Here is a 13,557-nt window from a genome sequence, read left to right on the forward strand (position 1 = left end):
TCTGTGGCAGTTTCACTGGGGCAGCAGTGTCTCTGTGGCAGTTTCACTGGGGCAGCAGTGTCTCTGTGGGCAGTTTCACTGGGGCAGCAGTGTCTCTGTGGCAGTTTCACTGGGGCAGCAGTGTCTCTGTGGCAGTTTCACTGGGGCAGCAGTGTCTCTGTGGCAGTTTCACTGGGGCAGCAGTGTCTCTGTGGGCAGTTTCACTGGGGCAGCAGTGTCTCTGTGGCAGTTTCACTGGGGCAGCAGTGTCTCTGTGGGCAGTTTCACTGGGGCAGCAGTGTCTCTGTGGGCAGTTTCACTGGGGCAGCAGTGTCTCTGTGGGCAGTTTCACTGGGGCAGCAGTGTCTCTGTGGCAGTTTCACTGGGGCAGCAGTGTCTCTGCGGGCAGTTTCACTGGGGCAGCAGTGTCTCTGTGGGCAGTTTCACTGGGGCAGCAGTGTCTCTGTGGGCAGTTTCACTGGGGCAGCAGTGTCTCTGTGGCAGTTTCACTGGGGCAGCAGTGTCTCTGTGGCAGTTTCACTGGGGCTGCTCTGCTGTCTGGGTGTTGTGGGGTATGAAATACTGAACCCCTTAATCTCGGCAGTAACAGGATTTATGTAGTGGGAGTGTTCAGCTTCCTCCTATCTGAAGACCTGCGTGTCTTCTGTCAGGTAGGAATAAACAGGGGCACACAGAAATGGCCCAGAGCAGCATACAACCTCCACAGAACAGGGGCACTCCTGACCAGAATCAAACCCACCCCAACAGAAGGCAGAAATCTTTACACATGGCTGTAAGAAAGACCACGACAAACACAAGCTAATGCAAAAGGACCTTTTATTAAAATACACTCAGTAACGTAGAAATATCTCCCACAGTAGACCAGAGCGCAGTGAGAGAGAGACTGGCAGGGGCTCTTCAGAGAGAGAGAGACACCAGGCTACTCCTTCACACCAGCAGCTCACTCTGCACTTCAGAGCAAGCGAGACAGGATCGCAGAGAGAGTGAGACAGGATCAGAGAGAGAGTGAGACAGGATCAGAGAGAGTGTGAGACAGGATCGCAGAGAGAGTGAGACAGGATCAGAGAGAGAATGAGACAGGATTGCAGAGAGTCAGGATCAGAGAGAGAGTGAGAGAGGATTGGCGAGAGAGTGAGACAGGATCGGAGAGAGATTGAGACAGGATCAGAGAGAGAGTGAGAGAGGATTTGAGAGAGAGTGAGACAGGATCAGAGAGAGAGTGAGACAGGATCAGAGAGAATGAGACAGGATTGCAGAGAGTCAGAGTCAGAGAGAGTGAGAGAGGATTGGTGAGAGTGGTTTATTCAGCACAAAGAGTGAGAGTGAGGGGAAGAGTGATACCTTCAGAACAGAGAGGTAGAGAAGGAGTGATGCCTTAAGCACAGAGAGTGAGATAGAGGAAGAGTAATCTCTTCAGCACAGAGAGAGAGAAGAGTGATCTCTTCAGCATAGAGAGTGAGAGGAAAAGTGATGTCTTCAGCACAGAGAACTGATTTCACTCTTGCTACATCCCCACTTGCAACAGGCATTGGACAGTCCCACGACCACGTCCCGCCCCTTCCTGTCTGAAGTGCGCAGCGCCTCCAGCACTTCCTCTGAGATGGGTGAGCGGGCCGGCCGACTGAACCCTGCTCCCCAGCCAGGAGCCTCCAGCTCAGGAAGGTCTGCATAGGAGAGACCGGGGATGGAGTCAGGGCTCCAGCTGTCAGAGGCCTCACTGTCCGAGGGTCGTTCAGCAGGGGAGAATGGGTCCAGGGAGAGATCGCCTGGACATCGAGAGAGAGGTGTTAATACAGACACATTGACTGACTGGACACTACAGTACATTAACACTGCACTGAGAGAGAGGGGTTCATACAGACACACTGACTGGACACTACAGAACATTAACACTGCACTGAGAGAGAGGGGTTAATACAGACACACTGACTGGACACTACAGAACATTAACACTGCACTGAGAGAGAGGGGTTAATACAGACACACTGACTGGACACTACAGTACATTAAGACTGCACTGAGAGAGAGGGGTTCATACAGACACACTGACGGGACACTACAGTACATTAACACTGCACTGAGAGAGAGGCAGACACTAAATTAAGGCAGAATGAGAGACAGGCCGACAGACTCCGACAGCCAGAGACATACAGACACAAAGTCAAACATACAAGCAGACACAGTCAGGCAGACACAGCCTCAAACAGACAGAAGGATTCAGATTGACAGGCAGGAAGAGACAGACATGCAAGCAAAGAGACAAACAGGCAGGCAGAGAGACAGACAGGCAGAGAGAGAGACAGGCAGGCAGGCAGAGAGACAGGCAGTCAAGCAGACAGACAGGCAGAGAGACAGACAGAGAGAGAGACAGGCAGAGAAACAGGCTGGTGGAGAAACAGACAGGCCAGCAGAGAGACAGGGACAGTCAGGCTGGCCGGCGCGCTCACCTGGGCCGCGGGCTGTCCGTCTCCAGCGAGAGCCGCCGCAGGTGAAGATCACGGCTCGGATGAACTCGCGGCCGCAGAGCTTGACTCCATAGGACGGGGGGCGGCCATCCGAGCCCTGGGCCACCTCCGAAACCAGCACCCACAGGGCCAGGGCCAGCAGCAGCTTGGACATCGCGGCCGGGGAGGTGCGGAGAGCGAGGAGCGAGGAGCGAGAGGCGTGCGTCTCTGGGAGCTGGCGGTGGCGAGGAGCGAGTGCGTCGCTGGGAGTGAGTGCTGTGCTTGTCTCTGGGCCGCCGGAGTCATATTTATACTGGAGTCCAGCGCTCGGGCAGGTGACACACACCGCAGCCCCGATACGGGGGACGCAGATAGCGAGACCAGGAGAGAGACATTTCCAAGACAATATCAGGACCAAAGGTGCTCTAATTTGCCAGCAACGTGCCTCTCCGGAACGATCCGATCGCCGGTGACCTTTCCACACACACCCCCCCCCCAGCTCAGGGGACAGATACGGCGCAGACAAGCGATCGCTAATCTGCCCCCTCTGTTATCACACACGAGAGCGCACACATACTCCACTCCTCGCTTATCTGAAATTGCCCGAGTTTCAGAAGCAGAATTCTAATTCCTGTGCCGATGAGTCTGAGTCTGATGATGTGTCAGCGCTGGTGTGAGCGGCAGTGTGGCACACAGACTCAGGGCTTCGCTCTGTGTGATGGAAACTTCCCAGTCCTGGGATTCTTCAATTAAGTTTGGAATTGCCACAGAGTTTATTTAGTATTCTGGATTTTTATATTCCCCAGTCACTAGCTTTCCATCTTACCACCACAGGAAGGAAAAGAACTGCTCACATACTCCTCTGTCATATCCCACATTGCCCCCTGCAGGACTGACACAGCTCTCACTGACAGCACTGCAGGCTCACAGCAGAGTGAGCGCCCCCTGCAGGAGGGACACAGCTCTCACTGACAGCACTGCAGGCCCACAGCAGAGTGAGCGCCCCCTGCAGGAGGGGCACAGCTCTCACTGACAGCACTGCAGGCCCACAGCAGAGTGAGCGCCCCCTGCAGGACTGACACAGCTCTCACTGACAGCACTGCAGGCCCACAGCAGAGTGAGCGCCCCCTGCAGGACTGACACAGCTCTCACTGACAGCACTGCAGGCCCACAGCAGAGTGAGCGCCCCCTGCAGGACTGACACAGCTCTCACTGACAGCACATCCCTCACAGGGCTTGAATACTGTGTCACTGCTGGAGAGATTCTGGGCACCACACCCAGTTCCAGACACTTAAGGCACTGTCTCCCAGATTTCCACCTCAAGTAACTGTCAGTACGCTGTAAGTGTCCCTGCAGTAAACAGGAAGCAAGTAATGCTGATGTGTCTCACATGATAATTTCATAACCCTAAAACCTCCCTGCGTCCCTATGCTCTCTGCCTCTCAGTGCTTCTTTCTGTTGCTGTTGTGGTCCTGTTTGTGCTGCCTGTATTCATAGACACTTCCTGCAGCTGAACTTTTGAAAGCTCAGTATTACAATTCAGTGACGTTCTCTCTGTTCACATCCTGTTGTGTTTCTGAAAAATATACTTGATTTTTTTTAAATTCTACTGCACTGGGACTGTAGCTCCTATTGTAACAGGACTGCTCTACTGCACTGGGACTGTAGCCCCTATTGTAACAGGACTGTTCTACTGCACTGGGACTGTAGCCCCTATTGTAACAGGACTGTTCTACTGCACTGGGACTGTAGCCCCTATTGTAACAGGACTGTTCTACTGCACTGGGACTGTAGCCCCTATTGTAACAGGACTGTTCTACTGCACTGGGACTGTAGCCCCTATTGTAACAGGACTGCTCTACTGCACTGGGACTGTAGCCCCTATTGTAACAGGACTGTTCTACTGCACTGGGACTGTAGCCCCTATTGTAACAGGACTATCCTACTGCACTGGGACTGTAGCTCCTATTGTAACAGGACTGTTCTACTGCACTGGGACTGTAGCCCCTATTGTAACAGGCTTGAGTTTGAGGTTGGCGTATGTGGAAACCTTCCTTAAGTGGTTTACTTAATATTTAACTAATCGTTTTCATTATGTTCAAATACAGTATCTAATAATTGTACTGGTTTGTCAATGTCACCAGTTCAATTTGAGGTACCACAGGAATTAATGCTGGGACCAATATTGTTCTCTCTGTACATGCTGCTGCTAGGTAGGATTATACAAAAACATAATATTAACTTTCATTCATATGCTGAATGAAATCAAATATAATTTCGTTTACACCAAAAGACAACTCATCTATTATAACTTTAATTAATTGCATTAATGAAGTAAAGATTTGGATGTGTGAAAACTGTTTGTTACTCAACTCTGATAAAACTGAGGTTCTGTTGTTTGGAGGCAACAATACTGATAGGACTACTATAACTTCAGCACTTAACTCAGAGGATTTAAAAATTTGCCTCAAAGACTCAGCATGTAACCTTGGCCTCATATTAGACACAAAGCTCTTGTTTAACTGTCATATTTAAACAGTATCAAAAACATGCTTCCTACAGCTAAGAAATATTCCAAAACTAAGGCAGTTTCTCTCCTCTCAAGACACAGAGAAATTAATACATGCTCTTGTATACAGCAGGTTAGACTACTGCAATGCCCTACTATCAGGGAGCACCCATCACTCTTTCAACAACTTACAGTGAATTCAGAATGCAGCAGCTAGAAATGTTACTAGCAGCAGAAAGTACAACCATATAACCCCTATACTAAGCTCTCTTCATCGGCTTCCTGTCAGGTACAGGGCAGACTTCAAAATCCTACTTACTTATAAGGCTCTCAGAGGTCAGACGCCTGTCTATCTAATGGAACTTATCAATACAATTCAAGTCGCCCGCTTAGATCACAGAATGCAAGTCTTCTTCATATTCCACATATTAATAAAAAAAACAGTTGGCAGTAAAGCCTTTAGTTACAGGGCCCCTAGCTTATGGAACAGTCTCCCACCCCATGTTCGGGATGCTGAGTCAATCAATCAAATGCCGTTGTGTGTCTCTGTGTTGGCCCACCAGGTAGATACATCTGCTCAGACCAAACTGTCCTATTCGCCTCCCCACATGTCCGGATGGAACCCAGGCTGGGAACCCGGGCTGAGTTGGATGCTGCATCACTGTTATGGATCCGAGAGGGACATCGTGGATATACAGTAGCTATCGTTTAGGAGGATTTTGCAGGTCTACTGAGATCTGCATGGAGTACTGACATACAGAAAACATGATGGATGGATTAACACCTTTATTCATGTTTTCCTTTTTTAAAATGATATAATGTTAGCATGCCCAAAGGGGTTGGGCAGCCAGTTGACCTTGGACCCCTAGAGGAGTGTTTGGCTCCTCTCTTCCATTGTCTTCTGGTCTTTTCTGTTCTGTATTCACAACATGTATGGTCACTTGCTTCGTTGTGCAAAGCTGGTAGAGACTTACTCAAATAAACTAACAGCTTTAATTGTAAGTAAAGGTGCTTCGACCAAGTATTAAAACAAGGGGAGGTGAATACTTACACAATCACTTGTCTGTTTTGTGTTTGCAGTTAGGAAATCTTTAGAGTTTATTTGACATGTCAGAGTGTTCTGTGTTGCTCAGTGGTGAGAATTCCTGAATACATCCACTGTGATTCTGTGATGTAAGAAAATACAATGTGAAAAATGCCGAAGAGGGTGAATACTTTCTATAGCCACTGGAAGTGAGAGAGGTTGAAAGTCTAACATTATTATCTTAAGTAGCCAGTTCTTGGGTTTTATCAATATTAATACAGCATTAAGCATGTCTGACTGACACCACCCTGCCAATTTACTTATCCGTCTGAATTAATTCTCCACCCCTTCCCTGTCATATCCAGTGAACAATTCTACTAGGGCCACAACCTCTGCGTACTTTAAAAGTTCCCTCCATTTTCTTTTTATTTCTATAGATGGAAGATACTAAAGGTGATAGGCCTGGGAAACACCAGTATTTAAAACAATATCCTTTGAAAATGGATTGTTCCTAAGAACTCCCCATGGGTGATGTGTTAGAAAATCCTAAATTCTTCTAGTCCTAGAGTCCTGTAGCCCCTATTGTAACAGGACTGTTCTACTGCACTGGGACTGTAGCCCCTATTGTAACAGGACTGTTCTACTGCACTGGGACTGTAGCTCCTATTGTAACAGGACTGTTCTACTGCACTGGGACTGTAGCCCCTATTGTAACAGGACTGTTCTACTGCACTGGGACTGTAGCTCCTATTGTAACAGGACTGTTCTACTGCACTGGGACTGTAGCTCCTATTGTAACAGGACTGTTCTACTGCACTGGGACTGTAGCTCCTATTGTAACAGGACTGTTCTACTGCACTGGGACTGTAGCCCCTATTGTAACAGGACTGTTCTACTGCACTGGGACTGTAGCTCCTGTTGTAACAGGACTGTTCTACTGCACTGGGACTGTAGCTCCTATTGTAACAGGACTGTTCTACTGCACTGGGACTGTAGCTCCTATTGTAACAGGACTGTTCTACTGCACTGGGACTGTAGCTCCTATTGTAACAGGCTTGAGTTTGAGGTTGGCGTATGTGGAACCTTCCTTAAGTGGTTTACTTCATATTTAACTAATCGTTTTCATTATGTTCAAATACAGTATCTAATAATTGTACTGGTTTGTCAATGTCACCAGTTCAATCTGGGGTACCACAGGAATTAATGCTGGGACCAATATTGTTCTCTCTGTACATGCTGCTGCTAGGTAGGATTATACAAAAAAAATAATATTAACTTTCATTCATATGCTGAATGAAATCAAATATACATTTCGTTTACACCAAAAGACAACTCATCTATTATAACTTTAATTAATTGCATTAATGAAGTAAAGATTTGGATGTGTGAAAACTGTTTGTTACTCAACTCTGATAAAACTGAGGTTCTGTTGTTTGGAGGCAACAATACTGATAGGACTACTATAACTTCAGCACTTAACTCAGAGGATTTAAAAATTTGCCTCAAAGACTCAGCATGTAACCTTGGCCTCATATTAGACACAAAGCTCTTGTTTAACTGTCATATTTAAACAGTATCAAAAACATGCTTCCTACAGCTAAGAAATATTCCAAAACTAAGGCAGTTTCTCTCCTCTCAAGACACAGAGAAATTAATACATGCTCTTGTATACAGCAGGTTAGACTACTGCAATGCCCTACTATCAGGGAGCACCCATCACTCTTTCAACAACTTACAGTGAATTCAGAATGCAGCAGCTAGAAATGTTACTAGCAGCAGAAAGTACAACCATATAACCCCTATACTAAGCTCTCTTCATCGGCTTCCTGTCAGGTACAGGGCAGACTTCAAAATCCTACTTACTTATAAGGCTCTCAGAGGTCAGACGCCTGTCTATCTAATGGAACTTATCAATACAATTCAAGTCGCCCGCTTAGATCACAGAATGCAAGTCTTCTTCATATTCCACATATTAATAAAAAAAACAGTTGGCAGTAAAGCCTTTAGTTACAGGGCCCCTAGCTTATGGAACAGTCTCCCACCCCATGTTCGGGATGCTGAGTCAATCAATCAAATGCCGTTGTGTGTCTCTGTGTTGGCCCACCAGGTAGATACATCTGCTCAGACCAAACTGTCCTATTCGCCTCCCCACATGTCCGGATGGAACCCAGGCTGGGAACCCGGGCTGAGTTGGATGCTGCATCACTGTTATGGATCCGAGAGGGACATCGTGGATATACAGTAGCTATCGTTTAGGAGGATTTTGCAGGTCTACTGAGATCTGCATGGAGTACTGACATACAGAAAACATGATGGATGGATTAACACCTTTATTCATGTTTTCCTTTTTTAAAATGATATAATGTTAGCATGCCCAAAGGGGTTGGGCAGCCAGTTGACCTTGGACCCCTAGAGGAGTGTTTGGCTCCTCTCTTCCATTGTCTTCTGGTCTTTTCTGTTCTGTATTCACAACATGTATGGTCACTTGCTTCGTTGTGCAAAGCTGGTAGAGACTTACTCAAATAAACTAACAGCTTTAATTGTAAGTAAAGGTGCTTCGACCAAGTATTAAAACAAGGGGAGGTGAATACTTACACAATCACTTGTCTGTTTTGTGTTTGCAGTTAGGAAATCTTTAGAGTTTATTTGACATGTCAGAGTGTTCTGTGTTGCTCAGTGGTGAGAATTCCTGAATACATCCACTGTGATTCTGTGATGTAAGAAAATACAATGTGAAAAATGCCGAAGAGGGTGAATACTTTCTATAGCCACTGGAAGTGAGAGAGGTTGAAAGTCTAACATTATTATCTTAAGTAGCCAGTTCTTGGGTTTTATCAATATTAATACAGCATTAAGCATGTCTGACTGACACCACCCTGCCAATTTACTTATCCGTCTGAATTAATTCTCCACCCCTTCCCTGTCATATCCAGTGAACAATTCTACTAGGGCCACAACCTCTGCGTACTTTAAAAGTTCCCTCCATTTTCTTTTTATTTCTATAGATGGAAGATACTAAAGGTGATAGGCCTGGGAAACACCAGTATTTAAAACAATATCCTTTGAAAATGGATTGTTCCTAAGAACTCCCCATGGGTGATGTGTTAGAAAATCCTAAATTCTTCTAGTCCTAGAGTCCTGTAGCCCCTATTGTAACAGGACTGTTCTACTGCACTGGGACTGTAGCCCCTATTGTAACAGGACTGTTCTACTGCACTGGGACTGTAGCTCCTATTGTAACAGGACTGTTCTACTGCACTGGGACTGTAGCCCCTATTGTAACAGGACTGTTCTACTGCACTGGGACTGTAGCTCCTATTGTAACAGGACTGTTCTACTGCACTGGGACTGTAGCTCCTATTGTAACAGGACTGTTCTACTGCACTGGGACTGTAGCTCCTATTGTAACAGGACTGTTCTACTGCACTGGGACTGTAGCCCCTATTGTAACAGGACTGTTCTACTGCACTGGGACTGTAGCTCCTGTTGTAACAGGACTGTTCTACTGCACTGGGACTGTAGCTCCTATTGTAACAGGACTGTTCTACTGCACTGGGACTGTAGCTCCTATTGTAACAGGACTGTTCTACTGCACTGGGACTGTAGCTCCTATTGTAACAGGCTTGAGTTTGAGGTTGGCGTATGTGGAACCTTCCTTAAGTGGTTTACTTCATATTTAACTAATCGTTTTCATTATGTTCAAATACAGTATCTAATAATTGTACTGGTTTGTCAATGTCACCAGTTCAATCTGGGGTACCACAGGAATTAATGCTGGGACCAATATTGTTCTCTCTGTACATGCTGCTGCTAGGTAGGATTATACAAAAAAAATAATATTAACTTTCATTCATATGCTGAATGAAATCAAATATACATTTCGTTTACACCAAAAGACAACTCATCTATTATAACTTTAATTAATTGCATTAATGAAGTAAAGATTTGGATGTGTGAAAACTGTTTGTTACTCAACTCTGATAAAACTGAGGTTCTGTTGTTTGGAGGCAACAATACTGATAGGACTACTATAACTTCAGCACTTAACTCAGAGGATTTAAAAATTTGCCTCAAAGACTCAGCATGTAACCTTGGCCTCATATTAGACACAAAGCTCTTGTTTAACTGTCATATTTAAACAGTATCAAAAACATGCTTCCTACAGCTAAGAAATATTCCAAAACTAAGGCAGTTTCTCTCCTCTCAAGACACAGAGAAATTAATACATGCTCTTGTATACAGCAGGTTAGACTACTGCAATGCCCTACTATCAGGGAGCACCCATCACTCTTTCAACAACTTACAGTGAATTCAGAATGCAGCAGCTAGAAATGTTACTAGCAGCAGAAAGTACAACCATATAACCCCTATACTAAGCTCTCTTCATCGGCTTCCTGTCAGGTACAGGGCAGACTTCAAAATCCTACTTACTTATAAGGCTCTCAGAGGTCAGACGCCTGTCTATCTAATGGAACTTATCAATACAATTCAAGTCGCCCGCTTAGATCACAGAATGCAAGTCTTCTTCATATTCCACATATTAATAAAAAAAACAGTTGGCAGTAAAGCCTTTAGTTACAGGGCCCCTAGCTTATGGAACAGTCTCCCACCCCATGTTCGGGATGCTGAGTCAATCAATCAAATGCCGTTGTGTGTCTCTGTGTTGGCCCACCAGGTAGATACATCTGCTCAGACCAAACTGTCCTATTCGCCTCCCCACATGTCCGGATGGAACCCAGGCTGGGAACCCGGGCTGAGTTGGATGCTGCATCACTGTTATGGATCCGAGAGGGACATCGTGGATATACAGTAGCTATCGTTTAGGAGGATTTTGCAGGTCTACTGAGATCTGCATGGAGTACTGACATACAGAAAACATGATGGATGGATTAACACCTTTATTCATGTTTTCCTTTTTTAAAATGATATAATGTTAGCATGCCCAAAGGGGTTGGGCAGCCAGTTGACCTTGGACCCCTAGAGGAGTGTTTGGCTCCTCTCTTCCATTGTCTTCTGGTCTTTTCTGTTCTGTATTCACAACATGTATGGTCACTTGCTTCGTTGTGCAAAGCTGGTAGAGACTTACTCAAATAAACTAACAGCTTTAATTGTAAGTAAAGGTGCTTCGACCAAGTATTAAAACAAGGGGAGGTGAATACTTACACAATCACTTGTCTGTTTTGTGTTTGCAGTTAGGAAATCTTTAGAGTTTATTTGACATGTCAGAGTGTTCTGTGTTGCTCAGTGGTGAGAATTCCTGAATACATCCACTGTGATTCTGTGATGTAAGAAAATACAATGTGAAAAATGCCGAAGAGGGTGAATACTTTCTATAGCCACTGGAAGTGAGAGAGGTTGAAAGTCTAACATTATTATCTTAAGTAGCCAGTTCTTGGGTTTTATCAATATTAATACAGCATTAAGCATGTCTGACTGACACCACCCTGCCAATTTACTTATCCGTCTGAATTAATTCTCCACCCCTTCCCTGTCATATCCAGTGAACAATTCTACTAGGGCCACAACCTCTGCGTACTTTAAAAGTTCCCTCCATTTTCTTTTTATTTCTATAGATGGAAGATACTAAAGGTGATAGGCCTGGGAAACACCAGTATTTAAAACAATATCCTTTGAAAATGGATTGTTCCTAAGAACTCCCCATGGGTGATGTGTTAGAAAATCCTAAATTCTTCTAGTCCTAGAGTCCTGTAGCCCCTATTGTAACAGGACTGTTCTACTGCACTGGGACTGTAGCCCCTATTGTAACAGGACTGTTCTACTGCACTGGGACTGTAGCCCCTATTGTAACAGGACTGTTCTACTGCACTGGGACTGTAGCTCCTATTGTAACGGGACTGTTCTACTGCACTGGGACTGTAGCTCCTATTGTAACAGGACTGTTCTACTGCACTGGGACTGTAGCCCCTATTGTAACAGGACTGTTCTACTGCACTGGGACTGTAGCTCCTGTTGTAACAGGACTGTTCTACTGCACTGGGACTGTAGCCCCTATTGTAACAGGACTGTTCTACTGCACTGGGACTGTAGCTCCTATTGTAACAGGACTGTTCTACTGCACTGGGACTGTAGCTCCTGTTGTAACAGGACTGTTCTACTGCACTGAGACTGTAGCCCCTATTGTAACAGGACTGTTCTACTGCACTGGGACTGTAGCCCCTATTGTAACAGGACTGTTCTACTGCACTGGGACTGTAGCCCCTATTGTAACAGGACTGTTCTACTGCACTGGGACTGTAGCCCCTATTGTAACAGGACTGTTCTACTGCACTGGGACTGTAGCCCCTATTGTAACAGGACTGTTCTACTGCACTGGGACTGTAGCTCCTATTGTAACAGGACTGTTCTACTGTACTGTAAGGTCAACATCAGTGTGAGGGTTAGAGTTAGGGTTAGTAGTTGTTGCCTTACAGAGACTTGTTCTTAATCAGTATCTTCCTTGTTGATGAATTTGAGCTTCCCGGATCCTTTAGGAAACAGCTGGACAGGAATTTGGAAATAATTTTACAACTGAGCCACCAGGCAAGTGAGAGGAGCTGGATGACCCAGCGAAGGTGACCTTTCATTCCTAGCTCTGGCCCCGCTGTCCAGACCAGGAACTAAAGAAGGAGGAAATCGGGGAGCTGTCTTAGGGACACTGTCTGCACTCTTACCATGCAACGGAAAGACTTTGCTCTCTCCCTCACACACACACACGAACACAGGAGGTAATTAAGAAAACAGATTTTATGTACGTGTGCGATGTCCTTAACCTCTACCGATTGTGCACAACGAGAAGTTAACCGCAGGATATCAGCTGAAAATGCCAGCAACGTTGTTCCATCTGCTGTGACATCTCTGTCCCTCTGCAGCGCAGGGACCTTCTGACAGCTCGATCCAGATAGCAGCCCGCTGCTTTGTTCCCAGGCTTCGGATTCTCGCCGCTGCCTCTGTTATCTGGCTCTCTCAAATGTCAGCGTGCACGCACTCGCTACGCCACACCAGAGCCACTCCGCCCGGAGAACTGGCTGCCACGCACCCCTGCCCCACTCCTGCACCTCAGAGCAGAGAGAGACAGAGGTGTGCTGAAATACTGAGCTGCAGTATCGATACACAGAACGGTCCCGTTACAATAGGGGCTACAGTCCCAGTGCAGTAGAGCAGTCCTGTTACAATAGGAGCTACAGTCCCAGTGCAGTAGGACAGTCCCGTTACAATAGGGGCTACAGTCCCAGTGCAGTAGAACAGTGCTGTTACAATAGGAGCTACAGTCCCAGTGCAGTAGGACAGTGCTGTTACAATAGGAGCTACAGTCCCAGTGCAGTAGGACAGTCCCATTACAATAGGAGCTACAGTCCCAGTGCAGTAGAACAGTCCTGTTACAATATGGGCTACAGTCCCAGTGCAGTAGAACAGTCCTGTTACAATAGGGGCTACAGTTTTTCACATTGTACACTAGTGATTGTGGGGGCAGCACACAGGTCTGGGGTATCTGCGTGCTAGTGATGCCAGTGAGAGACTCCCCCACGCTCACTTGCACATACTGTCATCAATCAATAAGAAAATCCTAAATCCCTTGTGA

At 46.1% G+C, this 13,557-nt stretch overlaps 1 protein-coding gene across 1 annotated transcript; it reads right to left on the reverse strand.

Annotated features, from left to right (window-relative positions):
• Nucleotides 1–798: 798 nt before the first annotated feature.
• LOC148820676 (relaxin-3-like) lies at nucleotides 799–2,974 on the reverse strand. The gene is made up of 2 exons (XM_088931841.1): nucleotides 2,448–2,974; nucleotides 799–1,766 (listed from the first exon to the last, which is right to left on the reverse strand). Exons 1-2 carry the CDS (start codon nucleotides 2,617–2,619, stop codon nucleotides 1,477–1,479), a joined length of 462 nt encoding a protein of 153 aa, XP_088787967.1. The 5' UTR covers nucleotides 2,620–2,974; the 3' UTR covers nucleotides 799–1,476.
• Between the last annotated feature and the right edge of the window lie 10,583 nt (nucleotides 2,975–13,557).

The sequence above is a fragment of the Atractosteus spatula genome, chromosome 14 (genome assembly GCF_055471065.1).
Source record: "Atractosteus spatula isolate fAtrSpa1 chromosome 14, fAtrSpa1.hap1, whole genome shotgun sequence".
NCBI classification, from domain to species: domain Eukaryota; kingdom Metazoa; phylum Chordata; class Actinopteri; order Semionotiformes; family Lepisosteidae; genus Atractosteus; species Atractosteus spatula.